We start from the raw sequence: 23,161 nt of genomic DNA, 5'->3' as shown, positions 1-23,161 counted from the left end.
TATGCCAAATGCTCAGTAGAAACAATCCTCTGGAATTACTATATACTATATCAAACTTAGACAAGTTTTATAGAAAAAAACGCCTTGTTTACATTTTGAGGATATCAAAATATTCTGTTAACAATTTAGCCTTGGAAATAAAGAAGAAATGCTATTAATCTTATACAGCACTGTACAGAAAAGTCAAGGCCACAAAATCCAACAACATCCAAGACTGATAATAGTTAAGATTTTTCTGAAAAGAATCTTGATTGAATATATAAATCTATGCTTTAACCAAAATTTAACAAATAAACAGATTCTTGGAAAACCTATTATATAAACACACATACCAAATCTGTTGCACATCTGCTCAAGTGTAAATTCCTGTACGTTTCACATGACATAATCCTAAATTTGCAAAGATTCATTTCCATAGGACATTAGTTGGATGCTTTCTAAATTGGCATTTTGAAAACATCTGTGTCTTTCCAATGCTATAGCATTTGCCCCAGTGAGAAAAGGGAGACTTGTCCTCTCTTGACTAGATACCACTTCCCAAAGGAGGACCACCCAGCCTGATCTTACTGATATCATCAGTAAACTGGGATTTTAGCCTGGCCCACAGCTGGAATTGTTTCCTGAGTTAGAGAATTTATTTCACTCAGGGTAAAAGTCACAGGATTTTCTTGTTGAGATACAACTTGTGAGACAATTACTAGCATAAAGTAACCCATACTACTTACCTCATTTGTCGTAAACAGCCCACCGCATATTCTCTTACATATTGATCAGGATAATTGAAATCTAATAATTCTAATGCTTCTCTAGGTGGCAGTTTTGACCATATCTGAAGAAGAGCCTGAAGCTGTTCAGAAAATAAACATAATATATGCAGAATTCAATAACTAAAATATTTATGAACAGAATTCATTCATGAATAGAGTTGGACTACTGGACCCAAGTTTCTGCATCTTAGCCATTGAATGACTTTGGACAGAGAGAAAGAAAAGGAATTGGTTCAATCTACTTCATGGGGTTTTTTGGGGGGGATAAAATAAAGTGAAATCCCATTTGAGTTGCTTTGAATTCTTGGAGGAGAGGCAGAATATAAATATAAAAAACAAGACTTAGTCAGTTAATAAATAAGTATTGCCCCTTCACACGCACAAAAGGAAACATATTCAACAGAGATGTAGTACATACAGTGTGAGAGAAAAGTATTTGATCCCCTGCTGATTTTGTATGTTTGCCCACTGACAAAGAAATGATCAGTCTATAATTGTAATGGTAGGTTTATTTTAACAGTGAGAGACAGAATAACAACAACAAAAAAATCCAGAAATCGCATTTCAAAAAAGTTATAAATTGATTTGCATTTTAATGACTGAAATAAGTATTTGATCCCCTATCAATCAGCAAGATTTATGGCTTCCAGGTGTCTTTTATACAGGTAATGAGCTGAGATTAGGAGTACTCTCTTAAAGGGAGTGCTCCTAATCTCAGTTTGTTACCTGTATAAAAGACACCTGTCCACAGAAGCAATCAATCAATCAGATTCCAAACTCTTCATCATGGCCAAGACCAAAGAGCTGTCCATGTATGTCAGGGACAAGACTGTAGACCTACACAAGGCTGGAATGGGCTACAAGACTATTGCCTAGACTGTGGTGGTGAACCTATGGCACGCGTGCCACAGGTGGCACACAGAGCCCTCTTTGTGGGCATGCGTGCCGTTGCCCCAGTCCTAGGCCTTCAGCTGGGTTTTATAAAACCTTTTCGCTTTAGGCCTCTGCCACTGTGTGCAAAAAAAGAAAAAGGTTCAATCAATCAATCAATCAATTTCAACTTCTCGCGTGAGAAAAAAAGATCTCACAAAGTTGGAATTGATTGATTGAACTTTTTAGTCCCACCCAGTCTGCTGTTACCAGCAAGCCACAACCACCCAATTAGCCATGCCCACCCAATTGGCCACGCCCACCCAGCACCTGACGATACATAAGTGGGTTTTGGGTTGCAGTTTGGGCACTCGGTCTCTAAAAGGTTCGCTATCACTCGCCTAGCAGCTTGGTGGGAAGGTGTTAACAGTTGGTGCGATTATTCACAAATGGAAGAAACACAAAATAACTGTCAATCTCCCTCGGTCTGGGGCTCCATGTAAGATCTCACCTTGAGGAGTTTCAATGATCATGAGAACGGTGAGGAATCAGCCCAGAACTACACGGGAGGATCTTGTCAATGATCTCAAGGCAGTTGAGACCATAGTCACCAAGAAAACAATTTGTAACACACTACTCTGTGAAGGACTGAAATCCTGCAGTGCCCGCAAGGTCACCCTGCTCAAGAAAGCACATGTACAGACCTGTCTGAAGTTTGCTAATGAACATCTGAATGATTCAGAGGAGAACCGGGTGAAAGTGTTGTGGTCAGCTGAGACCAAAATTGAGCTCTTTGACATCAACTCAACTCGCTGTGTTTGGAGGAGGAGGAATGCTGCCTATGATCTCAAGAACACCAACCCCACTATCAAACATGGATGTGGAAACATTATGCTTTGGGGCTGCTTTTCTGCTAAGGGGACAGGACAACTTCACTGCATCAAAGGGACGATGGATGGGGCCATGTACCGTCAAATCTTGGGTGAAAACCTCCTTCTCTCAGCCAGGGCATTGAAAATGGTTTGTGGATGGGTATTCCAGCATGGCAATGACCCAAAACACACGGCCAAGGCAACAAAGGAGTGGCCTAGCCAGTCTCCAGACCTTAATCCCATACAAAATCTGTGGAGGGAGCTGAAGGTTCAAGCTGTCAAACATCAGCCTCGAAACCTTAATGACTTGGAGAGGATCTGCAAAGAGGAGTGGGACAAAATCCCTCCTGAGATGTGTGCAAACCTGGTGGCCAACTACAAGAAACGTCTGACTTCCATGATTGCCAACAAGGGTTTTGCCATCAAGTACTAAGTCATGTTTCACTCATTAAAATACAAATCAATTTATAACTTTTTTGAAATGCATTTTTCTGGATTCTTTTTTGTTATTTTGTCTCTCACTGTTAAAATAAACCTACCATTAAAATTATAGACTGATCATTTCTTTGTCAGTGGGCAAATGTACAAAATCAGCAGGGAGTCAAATATTTTTTTCCCCTCACTGTAAGATTCCATTTCTCTGCTTGCAATATAGTTCAAACTATATGACTCTTTAATATTCCTATTTCTAGCCAGTTGGTGAAAATGTCAATAATTTCACTTGTTTCTTTTCCTTCTAATGCTGTAAAAGGGGAGATTTGAAGGCTTTTCATTATTTCTCTATCTGTGGCAGAACAAAGACCTCCTGTGGCAGAGGGTAGAAGAATCAGGGAGATCTGCGGAGTAACAAAGGGGTAGTGGTTGTTGATATAAATCAAATCCAAATGAGACATTAAAGAAGACATTCAGGATACTTAAAAGAATAAGCTAAAAAGATTTGTGTCAGTTATAGTTATATAATCTCCTTAATCTCTGGACACAAATTAGCTCAGTTCTGTTTATTTGCAGATTCTAGAAACATATGCAAATGCTATTTGGCAATTAATTTAAGAAGGACTGGTTATTTTTGTAAAATTAACAGTTCTATATTATTAACCTATGATCTATTGTATCTTATTTGGTTCCCTACCTATCCATTCAACTGAATGCTAAGGCAGTTGATAATTGCTAAAATATGGAAATATGAATAAAAAAAACAGATTAAAAGCTAACATTAAAATTAGCTGCCCCATCTTAAAAGTGCAAATGACACCATCCTTTGAGCAGTGATGTAGCCCTGAATTCACACTTGAACTCAACGTGCAGAGCACTGAAGAGCTCTAACTTGAGCCCTTCGTTGCAGAAAACATGCAATTTAATATTGTGTATATTTGGCTTCATCTCTACAATATCAGATAACAGAATCCAAGCATTCAAAAATGTGTGCAACATATGGAATATTGTTCTGTTGCCACTAGGATTATGACTGCTTAAAAAAACTTAAAATTAGAGGCAGAGGTTATTGAACTAGAAAAAGTTAAGTGATATGACCCTTAGAGGAAACAAGAGCTCAATGACCTGAGAAGGAGCCAAGAAGATTCCAAAAATACAGCCAATTCTTGTTTACATTCTTTCTCTGGGCTTGAATAAGGAGGGAAATGCTGACCAGCTAGATCAACATCCCAGGTGGGTACTGGCTGATCTAAGAGTGTTGGTCAGAGGCCAACAAGGGGACTTATCACATCTGGGCTCAAAGCTTTCCTTTCCTTTCTTAAACTAAAACCCAAAAAAACAATACTTCTGCAGAACAGTCAATGATATTGATTCAGAGCAAAAGTACACACATTAAAAAATGTAACATTTCATTATAATGGGAAAATTGCAGCATCTAGGAATCTTTCTCCTTATTTCATAAATTAATGAACTATGCCAGTTTTAGCTTTTTTTGTACCTTCTACCCACATTTTAACAAATTTAAAACATTTTTGCATGTAATAAAGTTGATGCCATATACAATTTTGCTTGTATAAAATATTAACAGACAACTAGTGTTCTCTATGGCATTATCTTATACAACTAGATGTTGTAAATTATTGTTTATGTAGCAACAATGATGTACCTTCCCCACTCTCACCCCCCAAATACCTGATTTTAAAAGAATGCAAAAATTGAGAAAATGGACAGAATTTACAAATGAAAAAATACTGATAAAACAGCTTACAATAACAATTTCATTTTTAATCGAATTGATAAAAATTAAATTAGAACCTTTTCCTGTAAAGCTAAGATTATAAGAACTGTCACTGTATCAGCCAAAGTATAAATGCATTATTTAGCGATGGTAATTATACAGAAAGTAATTTACAGTAATTTACAGAAAGTAATTGAGATTGCTTGTTTGTCACCTTGTTTACTATTGAAAATATGTTGATCCCATTGGAATTCAGAAATAGGGCTAATGATTTGTACACTACGTGTTCTTGTAATAACACCTTTCTATAAGAATGCCTGATTGCTGCTGCTTATAAAATACACTCTTGCTTAAAAAAAGAAGTATGAGTAATCTTTCAAAAAACTAACAATTTTACCAAAACAAGATATAGATTTAGTTGGACATTATCTCAAACAATAGGCTCATATAAAAACACTAGTAAGTAAAATACAGAATCAAGATGGCATTCTTAGGGATAAACAATTGTGTCTTTTTGAATTTTGATAGCATAGAGTAAACAGCAATTATTTATTTTACTTATATTTCATGTTTCTAAACCACTCATCTCCCTCAAAGAGGACCTCTGGTGTTAATTAATTACGTTAATTATGACTTGTCTATTCACTGACTGGCTGCCAGGGTGGCAACAGCAAATCACAAAACCCTATCTACCACAAGATGAATAAGTTTCCCAGGGTACCCTATTCCTTACCAGAAGACTTTTGCAGGGCTCAAGGCCTGGCTGCAAATAAGTAAGATGCTAGAGTTAGGCCTTTACTTTGTAGCATGTCAGCTTTGTAAAAAAATCATTGGCATGTCTACATTTTTTCAATTAACAGTATCTCGTTTAAATTACAATCTGCATTCCTAAGTAAAATCACTCACTTTGTCCCTGGTATTACTATTGCTCCACATAGCTTACTATATATCTTACCTGAGCAACATCTTCAAGCTTGTTCCATTTCACAGATAGCAACAGTTTTGGCAGGGATTGTGGAAAATTTTCACGACAGTCAAATCGTAATGTCCAAATGAGATCGATTTCATTTTCACACAGCTGGGATAAGGGATCCCTTTCCATGATCTCCTTTAGCTCAATGAAGAACTTTTTGCCACCACGACCCTAGAAGGTTGCATGTTGATAAATGTTCAAGCATATATTCTGTAAATTTTATGTATGTATCAAAACAAGCATTTCTGTTCTTGTACTGCTGCAAATGCCATGAGGTCATAATATACACATTCTTGTTTTAGTGTAATTGTTTATCAAATCACATTCATTTTACAAGTTTCATATACATCACAAACACCAAAATTGTAGTTCATGAAATATGCACCTCTCAAGGAAGACCACTAAGGGGCAGTATTGCTATTTTACTATTTCATTTGGGTAATATTTCTGCTGAAGTGAATTTGAATTTAAAATTCAAAAAATAGATAAAAGCAAAACATTATATTAAAGGTAAATGTACAGATTAAAGGAGAGTGAAGAATACCATATGAAGTCAACATCCAACAGAACTTTTGATATTTACATTTGAGCACTGTTTTAAAAATAGAAACATTTTAGAGATCATTTTTCCCACAGTACAATATTCAAACATACAATATAAATAAACCCAATAAAGAGTAAAATAAACATAAACATTAGTTTCTAACTTGCCTTTTATCATATGTAGACTAATGTACAATATTTATAGACATCTGATTTTTGTGTGTGTTTATCTTTGATTTTAATGCTTTAGTTTTTTTTCCCTTTAAAAACTGTAGTCTAGATCAGTATTTCTCAACTTTAAGTTGTGTGGACTTCAACTCCCATAATTCCCCATCCAGCACTGCTATTTATTGATATTTATACTTGCTTTGCTGCATTTTGCCATTACTGCATATTCTCCAAGTTTAAATTTCCAGTCTGATATCTTTGGTAATTTATCTCCTTTCCAATGCTGTGCTAAATTTATTCTTACTGCTGTGAACCTGTAGTAAGTTGTGATTAGTACACTAAGTCTTCTCTTGAGCTGTTGTGCCTATCCAATGTGGTAAAAAGGAATGTAGAAGCATTCACTTAGGCCAGTGGTGGCGAACCTATGGCACGCATGCCAGAGGGGGGCACCCAGAGCCCTCTCTGTGGGCACACGCGCCATCGCCCCAGCCCCTCATCAGCAGCCCCCCGGAGGAGAGTCGCCCCCAGGCGCAGCCCGCACGAAGCAGCACAGCGAAGGACTTGGCAGCCGGGCAGCGGGGACAAGATTGCCCCCATCACATGCAGATGATGCTGCGGGGCGCAGGCAGAGGGTGTGGCCACGACGGTGCTGCTGGGCTGCCTGGGCGATCTGCTGCGGCGGGCCGTGGAGGAGTTGGGTGGCCCTGCGGGCAAGTGGGGCAGGGAGGGGGTCTGGAGTGGGGCGGGTGAGGTGGGGCAGATCGGGTTTGGAGCATTCGGTCTCTAAAAGGTTGGCCATCACTGACTTAGGCTCTTATTTACCCACAATTTGCCATGTTATCTTGTATTCAAGCTATGTTTATTTAAATAAACCAACTTCAAAACATGATATCCAAATCTCAGCCAATTCCAATTCCAATGGCTCAACTGACTTAGAAAGCTATGGATAATAAAAAGCTAAATAAAAATTTAAGGGTAATAAAAATAAGAGGGGAAGAAAGGAGCAAGGAATGTAAATGTGCCTGCAAAACACAATAACTCATTCATATATCAGGAAATTAGAGTGCAGTACTTTGTTCAAATTTGATTGATTTAAAATCATTTCTTTTCTGACTACTCCTTATAAAACACATATAGACTATTGTCTACTAATAATGTTATTAATCCAAAAAGCTGCAACAATCAAAACATAGTGCTTTCAGAACAGTAAGTATAGAATAAATATTTAAGTCAAAACATTCTACTGAGACAATAAATGTTGATTATCTTACACTATTAAAAGGTTTAATAATTCTAAATATAGAAAATCACGATAAAACTATTCATACTTATAAGAATTAATTTACTCTCATTTTCAGATATATTCACAATTTCTGGTACACTTCACAATATTTAGTGGGCTGCTAATGAGCTGTGTTTTTATGTATTTTACTAGAAACATAATTTTGAAAGAATATCATGATTTAACTAAATTATTTCTGAATACTAGTATTTAGCACATGGTAAAGAAAATACATAAAATAAATACATTCTGTTTTAAATGGGGAATGGCAATTATTTCATCTTTGATACTTACTGCCATGCCAGAGCAATCACTGTTCCTTGCAATCTCAGCTGCTTTTTCAAGTATCTGCAGAAAATGTAACTCATGTTAAGAAAGTTAAGTTTAAATTTAAATTTTACTGCCCGCACATACACAACTGAACTAGGCCAAACAATATTAGAATTAAAGAGTAAAGAATTGGTTTCTGTGCAGCCTGATAAATGGCATGTGCATGCAAGGAAATGAATGTTATTTACATTGCTCTTTCTGTCCTTGTTCAGATACTAAATCTACATTTTATACTATCCTATCTTAACATGAATCAGGTTCCATTGTTTCATTGTAAGAAAATTCACTGTACCAACAATAAACACAGCTGTGTAACAAAACTTAAATACTAAAAGAAGAATTCAGACCTTGAAATTGCACATTTGTGAACATTTCAGATTTATGCTAGCTGGAATCATGCAGTCATTTTTAATTAAAGGAGAAGGAAGCTTATACTGGGTTTGCCCATTAGCCCTTCTAGCTCAATATCTTTGCAAAACACTCTACCTTATACCCAGGAATTTTTACCCAGATCTATCTAGAGATGCCAAAGATTCAACCTGAGATGTGTGAAATGCAAGGTTCTACTGGGGCCAGGTTTGTGACAAAAATAATTGTAATCTGAAATTCCTCATGATTTCAAACTCTCAATTCAGTATTTCTAGCAGTAGTTGGTAATAGAAAGAGTGAAAGAATTAAAAATGAAAATAGGCATCAAATTGGCCCAAATTCCATACTAATATCCAATCCAGAGCGTGCGCAACGTTCCATTTGTGCTTATAGGAATGGAGCTGTGCATATGCCGACCACTCACACAGAAGCATCCTCTCTCCATGCCCCCCACTCCCGGCCAGGCTACAACGGTAGAAAGATTGGGGACTGCTGCTTTAGACTACAATTTATGCAACTTGTCAATTTAAAGTTTCCAAGTTGTACCTATAGCATTATTTAATTTTTCAGCTACTTCTATGGACAATTTAAAATGTATGTTTATATCCCCTTACATGTGGGAGGAACAAAATATACTTTCTGTCCAAAGATACTGAAGATTCAAATGATCTGCACCACATTTTACATGTTAACAGCTGATTTATATGAATTCCCTCATATTGAAACATACATAGATTCTGCAGCCACACAGTAGCATATCTGCAGCATTCAAGAGCTGAAGATTTCTGGTAGAAACTTTGCTCACCTATATACACAGAAAGAACTTATATTCAACCTAAGTTTTCAAGACTATCTCACAGATTTAAAACTGAAGTGACTATTGAGTCCATGTTATCTCTGAGCTTGGTTGTTTTCTTGCAGATCATTTTGTTAGATAAGATCTTCAGTGCTAGAAGAGAGTGGAGTTTGCTGTTTACATACAGTGGCTTGCCCTGTCAGAGTTGATGGGGGTGTTGTTTTCTTCTTGGTATTTCTTTGATTAGGCTGTTGTTTACTGCTTGATTGTCTGGTATTAATCCTTGTGTTAATTTCTGTTTATTTGAGTACTGATTGCTGGTTAGGTGATGTTTTGGTCTTTTCTTAAAGCTTTTCTTATTGTCTCTTGAATGGTGTAATGTGGTCTATGTGCATGTTGATGGCTGATTTGAGTGGCAAGCTTCCAGGAATTCCGTCGGTTTTGGATTTAGTTTGGTCTAAGATGCTGAGTTTCCCAGCTGAAACTATGATTAAATCTGTTGGTGTGCTGTGAAATTAAGGATTTTTCATTATGTGTTCTGACTGCTAGTTGATGTTCATGGGTGCACTCTGCTATTCTTCTTTCTTTCTTGCATAGTGGCTGGTACAGATTTTATTCTGTATGTTGCAGATGACTCCTATCTTTTCTTTTCTTTGGGCTATTGAGTCTTTTGTTTTACCGAAGATGATGTAGAGGAATTTAGTTGGTTTGTGTTCTCGTGATGCTGTGTGGTTTTAATGTATGGTATCATTATCTTTCTCATAGCTTGTGGTGGTTGTGCTGTAGTGGGTTGAATAGTCAGGTACTTTTTGATAAAGTTGTGTAGGTACCCTTTTTGTTAGAAGATATTGTTTAGATGATCTGTGTCCTTTTTCTGGTGTTCTGGGTTGCTGCAGTGCTTTTGCGCTCATGGGAGGTTGAGCTGTTACTTTGGTAGTGGATCACTAAATAAGTGTGGGTGGTTTCTCCCTTAAAGTTGTTTTTCTAATTTGCCGTCATTTCTTCTGCTAACGAAGTCACCCATAAAGGGCCCTGCATTGTTGTTATCTTTTTTCCATATGAATTTTATTTCTTTGAAGATGTTGTAGATTGCTTTATGTCTTCTTTAGCTTTTCTTTTTTATTATGACAAAGCTTTCCACATATCAGATTCATACTTTTGGTTGTATGCATGGGAGTGCTTTGATTTCTAGACGCTGTACTGCAGACTTTGCTATGAGTCCTTAAAGTGGTGGTCTTATGAGTGTTCCTGTGATTTATTGATATATAATTTCAACTGTACTGAAAATAGGTAGTGAGGCAGAGGTTGATCAGGTCTATGGTTCTGGGTATGTTAATCTTAGTGTACTTGGTTATTTTGGGTGTGTTGTATAGTACTGCTCTCAGGATTCCCCCCCCCCTCAGTTCTGAATCTATGGATGTAAGGAATGTTGTGACATCGAATGAAACCATCATCTTACCTTCTATATTAGGTCTTTGATTTTCTGGAGTCATTGTAGTGGGGAGTTGATAGAATATTTGCTCATCTCTGTGAGATGTCCAAGCTTTTTTGTGAGTTCTTTAGCTATGTGATAAATTCCCTGGTAATAATACAATTGGACAAAGAGATATGTTGGGCTTGTGTATTTTGGGGCGCTGGTGTGGAAGTGAAAGCATAGGCAAAAATTAAATGACACCTTACCTTATCAAAAGGGGGGTAATAAATAGGACATTTTGAATATTCTTGAAATCTGATTTGCACAGTTGTTGCATTTTCAGTGTATGGGTTAGTCTGTACCGTTCCCATTGGATTCAACATTTCTTCAAGTTCATCTAGATAACCAGAATAATACATATTTTGTTTAACTACACATTTTGTTTAATTTAAGGGCATTACATCTGTAAATACAGAAACATATTTCAAGATCTTCATGACTATGTTTCCACTGCTAAATATACTTTATAATCAGAGGTAGATTACTTTAACTGAGTTGCTTCTATGAGGGCCAGCAAATCATTGAACAATCTTCAAAGAAACAGAGACCCAACAAATTTCCACATAAACTAATGGAAATTCTAAAGTAATTGGAAGTTAGATGGAAATGTAAATATTCCGAACACAGGTGAATAGAACAGTTCAAGGATGAAACATTCTGACCATAAAATATCTTATTCTGACTTCACTGGAAATGTTCCAATGTTCAAATGTTCTGTATGACATTACTGTAAGTGGTCCAAAGTCAAAATAGTTACTCCTCTATTTGACAGAGTGTTTTTTTTTGAGGCTGAGTCACTTGTGTTACAATCAGAATGGGATATTTCAAAATTGGAATGTTATTTGCCTTAAAATGTTTTGTATGCCTGTATTAAAATAAACATAGGTAGTATATTTATTCCATACATATACATATTTCTCCATTCTTCATCTTACTCTTAAACAAAATACGATGACAAAGAAACAAGTTCTAAACTATTTTAATGAGGACGGAACCTTTAAGACAGGCATGTCAAACTCGTGACGTCACGTGACGTCGTACAACGTATCGGGACTTTTTCTACATTGCCGGTTTCGGTATGACACATCCAGCCCGCAGGCCAGCAGTTTGACATGCCTGCTTTAAGGGGTTTACTAGGGCAGAGTAGTGCTTTAGATCTAATTTCCAAAAGGTAGTTCAGAATGTGAACTACAGTAAATGTAGTACACATGTGCAACAACTTTTACATCTGATACATCTTTTCTTGAGAATGACACAGCAGCTACCCCTTCCCTTGCAAAGGTTAAGTATTAACATAGCCACCATAAAACATCCATCTCTTAACAGAGAAAGTTTCTACTACTGGTAGCCAAGTAGATGGAAAAGATTATACCTTAAGGAAAAGAGGTCTCTATTTGGTATTCATTATCTTTCCTGTCAGTATTTTATTATCAACACTCTTTTTTTTATAACTATACATTACAGATCTCCATCCTGTTCTCTAATACTGCCTTAATCGTAATCCATACTGCATGCCTTTCATTCCAGAGTAGCTGTTGTAGGCAGTCCCAGCAAATCAGCCACTCTGAAATCAAGGGAGGTTATGAAGCCCATATAGCAACTTCAGTCTCACCAGGAAATGATGACCAGCTGTGCAAGAGAAGGTCTCCAGTTTTCAACTGTCCTTTAAAATCAAATACCATAGTATTGACCCATGCCACAGGATAATGCTGCAAAGATAAATCAAATAATTTGAAAATTAAAACCAAAAGGGTACAGTGACACTGAGACAAACAAATCCAAAGGTACAATCAATAGAAAAAAATGCTACTAATTATGTTGCTGATGGTGAGAGGATCTCAGAAGACATTCAAGAGCAATATAGCTTGAACCATCTTGGGAAAGGACATCAGGCACAAACTATAGCAAACTTATTTTCCCACTCATTGTTGTTGTCCGACCCATCGCGACCCCATGGACAACGTTCCTCCAGGTCTTCCTGTCCTCTACCATCTTCTGGAGTCCATTTAAGTTCATGCCTACTGCTTCAGTGACTCCATCCAGCCACCTCATTCTCTGTCGTCCCCTTCTTCTCTTGCCCTCCATCTTTCCCACTCATTGACCAGCCCTATTCTCCCAATGTTACCTATTGTGAACGGTTATGAGGCTAAAAAGCTAATGAGCATAAACAGAGAACTCCCTGACAGAAAAAGATGCAAAGTGTAAATAAATACATAAACATTTACAAAAAAATATATAAAACTATTAGCTGGAGTGAACTTAAAGATGAATGATTCAAATAATTAATAAATATATTCAAGTTGATTACAGTTAAATTTTATACTCCATTAACATGCTAGAACAGTTTAACATTTGTTTTAAATTTAATCAGCCCAATAATGTATCTTTGTAGGATGAAATATCTTTGTCTTTGCAGACTATAAAAACATTTTAGTGCATAAAACAAACATAAAAATGTTAAGATTAATGTTTATTACAGAAAATATTAGGGAAGCTCTAGAGAATTCTAAACAAAATGTGAAGTGTTGAAACAACCTGAAACTTCAAACACCATATTCTTATTTCGGTTACAAGGTAGTCCTTGAACTGGAACCAGAATTTCCATCACTAAGCAATGTGGTCGTAAAATGTGACTGCATGACTTAGTGGCAGCAATTCCTGTAGTCCTGTTTGCCATTGTTAACTGAATACTATGGCTGTTATGCAAGGGAACTCCCTGATGACTACCCACAACCAAAGCCAATGAGGAAGCTGGCAGGAAGTTGCAAGTCCCAGTTCCTCGGGCAGGTAAGTGGCTGCTACCAGCAACCTGCGATCTTCCCTGATGGCTTCCCCACTGACAATCTGCAGAATGTCAAGAAAAGGTTGCGATCACATGGTTGTGGGATGCTTGGCAACTGATTGTGTGAAGGGGTTGCTAAGCACCCAAATTGTGATAATGTGACTGCGAGGGTGCTGGGAGGACTTGGAACTCCATGGACCAGTCATAACTATAATTTGTTCAGAATCATTCTAACTTGGAACCATTGCTGACCAAATAAATGGTCCTAGGTCAAGGTCAACATGCATATCCTGCCTTTGACAGCTTCCATCACTGCACATGGGAAGATTCTCCCTTTATTTTATCTTCACAGTAACCACCCTGTGAGGTAGACCGGGTTGCAAGAAACAATGGCTGATTTGAAACAGCTTTTCAGGAGTTTAAATATCTTTGCATATATAGAGGGGGATAGAAACCTGCAATATCTACAGCCACACAGATACACATGAAGTAGCATCCCCTGCTGCGAACCGGAATGTGAAGAAGAAATTAAATGCATTCATTACCACTTTCCCAGCTTTCCTCATGGTCTGGTATTTGGATGGATTCAGTGCCTTGGCTGATTTTTTATTTTTCATTTTATCCATAACAGCATAAACCACAAAGCACAATCTAGCCATTCTCGGCAAGTCACAGACATTGATGTCAAATTCCAAGGGTTCATTCCAAACATGGTCATTTCTCCCTGCTATTTCTGAGCTTACAATAGGTTTACAAAGGAGTTCATTGCCATGGAAGAGGCCAGCCCTGATATGAACCTACAAGATACACGATAGAAAAGTACTTTAAAATATTGTACCAACTACACAAATAATACCAAGGATTATTAAAATACCAGTATGTACTTGAAAAAAACATGAAAAAGTGGCTTTCGTGCAATTGCTCTTAATGATATTACTGTATGCTGTATGCAATAAAGTTTAAACAATTCTGCTGTAAGGAGACAAATTTATTTTATGCAATTGTTAATTTACATTTTTTTAGAACAAGAATGATTTAAAATAAACTTTCCATCTCTGTTGGCATTATCACAACCAGGAAATGAACCGATATAGATTATACTTAAATAGGAGGAACAGTATTAGGTAGGTTTGCCCATTTGAGTAATTTATAAAAATAATAAAAGCAGGATATATACATAAAATAATACAATTTCAAAAGCTTCTCATGTCTTGCTGATACACTCACACACACATACACACAAGCGCGCACACACATACTTATTGTAATGGAATTACACTTACAAAGTTCTGATAGAATTTGAGATACTTTTAAAGTTATAATTTTTTTCTTTATCAATATATAAACAAACTATGAAGTGTGGTACTTTTGATAAAACACTAACATAAGCAGAATAGTTATAATAAGATTCTAATGAAATGGAATTTAATCAGACATAAAGACAGTCCTTGACCACAACTGATCCCAAAATTTCCATTGCTAAGTAAGATAGTTGTTAAGTGAGTTTTGTCCCATTGTATGACCTTTGTGCCACAGTTATTCAGTCAGTAACGTGGGATTTACATTTACATTTGTACATTTACAAATGTAAATTTACATTTACATTTACAATGTTAAGTAAATTTGACTTATCCATTGACTTTGCTTGTCAGAAGGTCGCAAAAGGTGATCACATGGTCCCAGGACACTGCAACTGTCATAAATACTGACAGTCGCCAAACAACTGAATTTTGATCAGGTAACCACAGGAATGTAAGTGTCAAAAATATTTATGTCATTTTTTCAGTTCCACTGTAACTTTGAATGGTCACTAAACAAATGGTAGTAAATCAAGGATTACCTGTATATACCCTCTTAGTGGTGACAAATCTTTGTAAGTTGTGAGCACAACTGTACAAGACTTGAACAGGAAGAATTAACATACTGTATTAAATATTGACATATGAATAGAAATGAAGATCCAATCAGTGTCTGTTAGTGTTACCTGAAGCACAATCTAGTCCAGTTATCTGGGAAACGTTTGAGTCTGTTGGCCCTGATGAAATAGTACTGTGAATTCACCTATCTGTGGTTTAAATCTCCTTATCTCCTAGTTGATTAAACTGCCCTGGGAAGTATTTAGGATTAGGTAAAGGCAGTGGTGAATGCTTCTCTGCACGAGATGAGGGAAACTCTACTTAGGGAGGGTTGTTGAGAAAAGCTTACAGCTCCAGAAGGGGCTGGAAGAAACAGATTATCTGGATCCTTTCTAGTTAGGATTCAGGCTTGTTATAGACCTTAGGTAGCATGACTGCATTTGTTGATGACCACTGTTGGGATTGTGATGAAGACAATACATCCTTCTTAGATATCTTTGAACTCTCTGTGGCATTTGTGCTAATGAAGCAGGAGCTGTGATTCCAGCAAGATGCACAGACTGCACACCACTCTTGAATTGGGAAAAGCAACCCCCTCCAAGGTCAGAAATGAAATATCCCTACTTCTTAGTGACCTACAAGGTCACAACCACTTGGTCTTAATGGGATGAGCTGGAGATGGTCCCTCCCTAGCCAAACCCAGACAGCCTAGAGACACTGAGACAGAATCTCAACAGCCTAATTTGCTGGCCTGGGAGTCAAAAGCTTTAACTGGGTTCACATCATCTACTGCTTTCATGTAGATGTTGAAATTAGGGGGAGAAAGAGTAGAACCCTAAGGCATTCCACAAAAGTGGGGCCGAGAGAACATCCCTCTACCCAAACAGCACTTACTGGAACCAGTCCTGGAGAAAGGAAGAGAACCACCCTGGAATGATGTCCCCAATTCCTTGCCTGCAGAACTATCTCAGAAAGATACCATGGTGAACACTACTGAAAGCTACTGAGAGACCAAGGAGCACAAGAGTGAATTAAAAAGTAACTGCTTTGTAAATCTACTCATACAAATTGAGCAGAGTTACAAAAATCAATAAGCATGCAATAAAATACACCCTATATGACTCTGTAGTAATTAAATACTGTATAAGAACACATTTATATGTTGTACTTGGGCATCACTCTATTTAAATTGTTCAGAACAATTCATCTCTAAGCTACTGAACATTAATATAATGGCATTTAACACTAAAATAATTATTTTAAAAGGAGGATTTTTTTAGTTTCACAGGAAATGATGGTTCATTTCTTTTTATACTCACCACAGAAAAAATGTTTATGTATGACTGAATTTGAATTGTCCATAGTTTGTAAACTGAGTAACATGGAACATTAAAATCAAATAACACACTGATAAGTTATATCAACTTTTATCTGATAGTTATGCTCATAAATTAAATAATAACTCAAGTATGATCATAATATACAAAATGTACTGGGATGAACAGGCAATGTATCTCTTGTACTGGAAAATAGTTACTTACTTTGGCAGTTTCTTCTGTATCCAATTTACTACCATTTACTAGCAAAATTTTGAAAGGCTGGCCAATCTCCCAGACACTTTGAGTCACCTGTGGTAGAAAGAAAGCAGCACTGTGTGATTTTCGTTCTCTTTAAGCAATGCATATATACATACACATTTCAAAATCTGTACACTAGTAGTACAATTTTAATTTGCAGAGCATCTGATAGGAATGGTTTTGGATAGAATGGAAGTAGCCTGTTCAACACTGGACAGAAGTTCCAGGTGTTAAGAAAAGGAAGATCCACTCTGGAAGCCCTGAGTGACTGCAGAAAATCTACAGGCAATAAGCCCAAATCAGATATCATTTGTCCCAGGGAGCATTAATGCAGTAATTCATCCCTCCAATTCAGGAACAGGAGAAAATGCAAAACTACCTCCTAGGATTCTTTTCAGAATCATTTCTATTTTGTAAATAACATTTCAGCAGATTACAACAGAAACATTAAACTAAAGTCATAAATTCTGTTTACTGCAAAAGTTCTCACATTGTGGGTTGGGAATATTTCAATATTTTTTTTAAAAAAAAATGATCAGGCTTGTTCAGGCAAACTGGGATCGCTGTCAAGATTCCCTCTTGTCTTACCTGAACAAGCCTAAAATGAGCTTGTACAAGCAAAGCAGAGAGCAAAATCCTAAACAACTTCTGAGCCTTGACTAAATCATGGGTGTAGCCATCAAAACTATGACAGCTGAAGTAGTTTTGTAGTCGTGGTCACTTATTATTTATGATTTAGTTTTATTCATGAAGGACACAAATATATTTTATTTTAAGGCACTCTAGTATTATAGTTTGAAAATCTCTGGATAGCAGCCAGCGTTCTCTGAATGATTTTTCCCCTTCAGTCTAAAGCAATAATAGCCCCCCTCCCATGGTAACATCCTGTTGACATATATACATGAAAACTCACACGTGATTTTTTGGGTGGTAGAGGAAGAGGAAGATTGTTTGATTTTCGATTTACTGCTGTTTCTATAGCGATCATTTCCTGTTCATACATTGTTTTAATTGTGCCGCATTCAATAAGTGTCAGCTGAGGAAGAGCTCTGTTTATTACACAACGATGGATATACTGAAAAAGAAAATCATATGATTATTTGAAAGTTCAAAATTACATAGAGCATTTCAAATAGGAATGTGCAGAGTCCCAGAGCACAGAATGTGAGCCCTACGGCTCCTGTAAAAGTTGTAATGGAAGCACGGAATTATTAAATATAGATGACTTAATTTAATTAACTGCACTTAATTAACTTTAACTTAACCTTAAGAAAATGTTAATTTATAATGTGAACTATAAACATTGTATTTTAGATAAATTAAAATCACATTTAGCTGCCCAGAGTTGCTGGGAGCTAGGTGGCATATAAATTTAATATTTTTTAATAATTTTTTATGAGAGGTTAATAAATTATTATCTGTTCACAACAATATGAAGCTACAGTTGCCAGTTCTTTAGCTTGTGTTGGTCTTTATATATATCAAGTTCTTCCCAAGATCCTAGGATGTCATAATGTATAGGCATGCTATTGTGTGGATCCAAACAGTGTGGCCTTTTTCAATTGACAGATGGAAATTTTGTCTCTGTGCTAATTTTCTAAGTGCCATTTAAGATTTTTTTTGTTATAGCATCCAGTATATTGATAATCATTATTATTATTAAACAATATTAATGGCATATATATTTAATGAATTGTTGATATTAATATTAGCTCATTCCAGTTCTGTATACTTTTATTTTGCTCAGTTTTTGAAATGCAGTGACAAGTTTACAGTCAAAAACACAATATGCACTCCCATATATTAAAATATAATTAGGGTCAAAGGACTTTAGAAAATAAGAGTAAATTGGAAAAAGATTTATTATATCTTTATTAATTACCAATTAAGCAACACATCCAAAGTTTGCTCCCAACTCTTCTGATTTAAATTTTAAAAATGCTGATTAGGATATGTATAATACTATATATTTCTTATTAATATGAAAACAAAACTTTATATAAAATTCTTTCTGTAAGTCCATGTGTACTAGTATTACCACATAAGTTAATATTAAAAAGAAAAATTCAAGAATATTATTCACAGTTTAAATCAATATGGTTTGTTTTTGCAAGAATGATACCTGGAATTGAATTAATGGATGATCCCCCAAAACATATTCCAGTCTTCCATTAACTTGTAATACATAATCATAAGGATCAACTTCTTCATGTTCTTTTCCATGGATAGTCAACCATTTCCGAATTGCCATCTCATTTAACTTAATAGGGTTAATATTAGGAGACACTTGAAAACTAAATACATCCTATTAAGAAGAAACAGCATTTATTATTATCAAGCATTAAAAGGAATTTGTTTATGAAATTATAAGCAAGAAAAATGGCAAAACTGATAGCTAAAGCCATCTGACTTCCCATCTAGATTAGATTGGGGTCAACTGCCAAGGTAATGATATTATTTCACTGAATATTTCTGTATTTCAATATGCTGTATTTTTTATTTGATTTGGTCCTTTAATCAATAAACAATAAACTAAACTTACATTTATAGAAGCTGTTTTAAGCTGCTGACTACATTATGAACTCAATTATTATTTCAATGTCTTTTTACTAAGTCAGTTCTTTGCTGTTGTACCTGTGTATTTAATTTTTGTTTCCTAAGTGAAGAATTCTTCATTTGCCCATGTTAAATTTTACTATTATTTTCAGCCCATTTCCCAAACCCAAGATTAATCTGAATTTTATTTTTATCTTCTAAGATATTAGCTATTTCACTCATTGTTGTATTATATTATAAGCTCTTCTCCCTTTGTTCTTCAAAATCATTAGGGGAAATACTGAAGAGTAGAGGGCCAAGAAATGAATCTTATAGCATTCCATTTGGTATTCATTCTAGTTTGATGAAGAATGTCTTTGAGTTCTCTCTTTGAATATAGATAGATTGAAATCATCTATATATCCAATTAAGTATGTCTTTACCAACACTGTCATTAACTACTTCGCTAAATTCAAAATATGTCTACTGCACTCCCACAATCTACTAAGGAAATTAGCAAATAAAATTATGAAATAAAGGTTGTTCTGGGAAAAAATATGAGAATTTCAGTTAATTACTGCATTGTATCCTTTGTTTCTATGGTGCTTTCAGATCAACCTTTTTATAACCTTCTCTAGAATCTTCCCAATTATAAACATTACTAAGTTCTTTTCTTTTAAAACATATTAAGTTGATTTATAGATATTTATCCACTAATAAAGACCACTCAGAGAATTAAAACAAAATGATTTATATATAAATGCTTGTACTGATGATGTGCTTGTACTGATGATGTGCTATTGCAGCAAGGAATACGTATCACATTTTTATAACAAATGACTCCAAAAGTTTAAAAATAAGCCAATAAAATTTAAAGAAACTGCCTTATAACAGGGAAAAAAAGTTACTACTTATTAAACTCAGCAATGTGTGAAAATATTATATTCTAGTCTCTATGCATACCATAGCATTATTATATTTAAACCTTATACAATAATTAATATAGGGTTATTACATGGCAAATAAGAATAAGAGTAAACAAAAATTGATTCTACAGAGAAAAAATAAATTAAACAAAAACTTTATGTTTTAATATTTTAAAACATTCTATGAAAAGTAATTTTTAAATTTTCTTAAAGGTATTTCAGAGTTCAAATGCTGATTCTTTCAGACACTTCAAAATTAGCCAGATATATACCAACACCATAGATCTGAAAGAAAGCATGAAAAATGTTTTCCCTCTTAAGAAACCTCCTAGCAGTGTCTATTCCACTTTCACAAAATGCTTTTATAAAGACATATGGAGCTTTCATTCCAGAAAAATGTAAGGATTCAAAAGCAATTATTGACAAATGTAAATCATAGCTCAGTTTTCATTTCATTTGGTTTTATTATTATTTTTGCCTGGCAACTTATTTATGTATCAGCTTTTTGGTAACCAGCCAAACCTCATGATGGAGTATCATAGCTATAATGAAGAAGTCTGTCAAAATCAATTCAATGTTTTCTTAGTTTCAAAGTGTATTTGTCTCAAAACTGTTGTGTTCTCTGAAGTTTCTGCCACAGCCCAGGACTCAAACTGAAATAGCAAATATTCAAAAAAAAAAAAAGTCATCCAGTATGTTTTCCATATAGAGTGTATATTTCAGAGGAGTCACCTGTTTGCTAGGAGAGATGAGACTGAAATTAACCTTTCTAAAAAAGCTATTTTTCCAGTTGATAAATTCATCTTAAATTACAATTCCTACAAATATCAGCTGAAGTGAAAATTTTGAGCCAGAAAACATGGCAAGAGAAAAAGTTAATATGCTCTTAGTTTCTTTATGCACCAGATTTTTGTTTGTAAAGAAAATGACAATAGGAATTGAGTGTAGGATTCAAGCAGGTTTATAAACAACATATTGATTAATCTGAAGAATTATTTTAATTATATTAAAAATAATACAATTTTACTTTCAGATCACTATAGTATACCTGTTTTTATTTTTATGCATATAGAAACAAAACAATTGTTAGTAATTATTTAATTCATATATCTATGCTATCTTTCATTTTGAAATTGCTGTTTTAACTGGAAAGGACATCAACTGCAGCTATCTTAATATGAATGGGTGAGTCTGGAATTGAAAGAAGCAATCTTCAACAGAAGATCAACAATCAGATATAAGTACATCGATTTTTTGAGAATGAAATTAGACCCTCCTATGCCACCTGCTTTAGTCACTTTTTAAAATGCATACTTGATTCACAGAAATTCAGAAAAAAATAGATTTATATTGTAATTTCATAATTCAAGTTGCAATGCTTAAATATGTTCAACCTTAATATGTGAAATTTAACAGTTAATTCAGAGGGTACCAGAAAATGGTATTTATTTATTTTTTTAAAAGGAGATGAAAGGAATAGGCTCCAAAATCATCCATGTAATTTATCAGGTATTGAGGTCATCCAGCTTCACAAAGACTCTGGATTTAACAAAATGTAAAATACATAAATTCACTCATAGAATTATCATGTTTGTTCTCAATCAACTGCAATGCCGTATCACATTAGATTTTAAAACTGTTATTGGTTCTAAAAAAACAGCTGCCTCTAAAGAATAATACAATAAAGGGATCACTCTTTCAGAAATACAAAGTATGCTCATTAAATCGTTCACATTTAGTGAAAATTATTTAAAGGATAGAAAAGTTTGCAAATTAGATTAAAAACCCTACCTGAGAGTTCTCATAATGAACAGCCACAACAATATTGCCACCATAAAGTTTATCCTGGAAGTTGTCCTGGATTGCTGGTCCTAATTCTGGTGGATATGTGTGCTTTAACCAATTCATCGAAGATAATCCCATCAGTGACTGCATTTTCTCTTCACTAATTTGTCGCATCTTAATCCGGAATTCTTTGATTTCTGGGTCCTGTAGGGCATCAAATTCATGGAGGCCTGGAATTTTTTTTTTGTTAAAAAAAACCAGCAGCATTAAAGCTAGATGTATTTTACTGTACATACTTACTGATTATTATAATCATTAAAGACCATTTAATATATGAACATTTATGCAACCACATACTAAGGACCTTTTACAATCCATGAAGCTTGAAGAATAAAGCTTTTCATAACTATAAAATTACATTATTTTCTTTATATCTATTCAAAGGTTAATTTTAATGCATATTTAATCATTTGTAGGGTATTTTTTTTAATATACAATATGTACATTTTACACTTCTGTCTATAACAACTCATTTAGCAGCTACCTTGGTTAATTACAGTTTGCAAGAACAATGGTAATTTAAAAAAAATAATTTTCTGACTAATGCATGCATTAATAACTAATTTCAGGCACCTGACTACAATGCATGCAGAGTGAGAGTAATGCTGGCACAGCTGTACAAGAGAAGTTTATTGAAATGGGACAGCAGAAACCAGAGATCTTCACGCATCTTTCTCTGTTCAGCTGGCGACCATTTTACATCCAATTTAGGAAATGAATTGCAGTTGCTAAATGAGAAGAGGGTGTTCATGTATAAAGTGCAACAGGATGGAAGAAAGGAGAGCTAAAGAAGTTGGACAATATTGTTTAAACTGACCCAGTTCAGAATTTTCAAACTATTAAGCAAGTTGGAACATGTCTGCTCTCCAAATTTTCTAGGCTTAATGCAGGTCTCAGCAATAAATAAATAAGATATATCTTTAAAAACCCAAACAAATAATAGTATGATTTCAAAATCTGATAAGAGATTTATGGCTGCATATATGCAAAATTGAAATGGATTTCATACATGCTGATCTACAAATT

General features: G+C 35.1%; 1 protein-coding gene across 1 annotated transcript in view; it reads right to left on the bottom strand.

Annotated features, from left to right (window-relative positions):
- Positions 1-23,161, bottom strand: part of PIK3CB (phosphatidylinositol-4,5-bisphosphate 3-kinase catalytic subunit beta) — a 45,420-nt gene that overhangs the window by 19,674 nt on the left and 2,585 nt on the right. The window contains exons 3-12 of the mRNA XM_015821349.1: positions 22,082-22,305; positions 18,952-19,134; positions 17,743-17,904; positions 16,794-16,880; positions 13,942-14,193; positions 12,227-12,323; positions 10,821-10,951; positions 7,940-7,993; positions 5,635-5,823; positions 726-847 (exon numbers count right to left, since the gene is read on the bottom strand). Of these exons, the coding sequence (XP_015676835.1) occupies positions 726-847; positions 5,635-5,823; positions 7,940-7,993; positions 10,821-10,951; positions 12,227-12,323; positions 13,942-14,193; positions 16,794-16,880; positions 17,743-17,904; positions 18,952-19,134; positions 22,082-22,305 (1,501 nt within the window). The remainder of the gene's footprint in view (positions 1-725; positions 848-5,634; positions 5,824-7,939; positions 7,994-10,820; positions 10,952-12,226; positions 12,324-13,941; positions 14,194-16,793; positions 16,881-17,742; positions 17,905-18,951; positions 19,135-22,081; positions 22,306-23,161) is intronic.

This window comes from Protobothrops mucrosquamatus, unplaced genomic scaffold, assembly GCF_001527695.2.
Source record: "Protobothrops mucrosquamatus isolate PMUCROS unplaced genomic scaffold, P.Mucros_1.0 scaffold_163, whole genome shotgun sequence".
Lineage (NCBI taxonomy): Eukaryota > Metazoa > Chordata > Lepidosauria > Squamata > Viperidae > Protobothrops > Protobothrops mucrosquamatus.
This window is presented reverse-complemented; position numbering and strand designations above follow the sequence as displayed.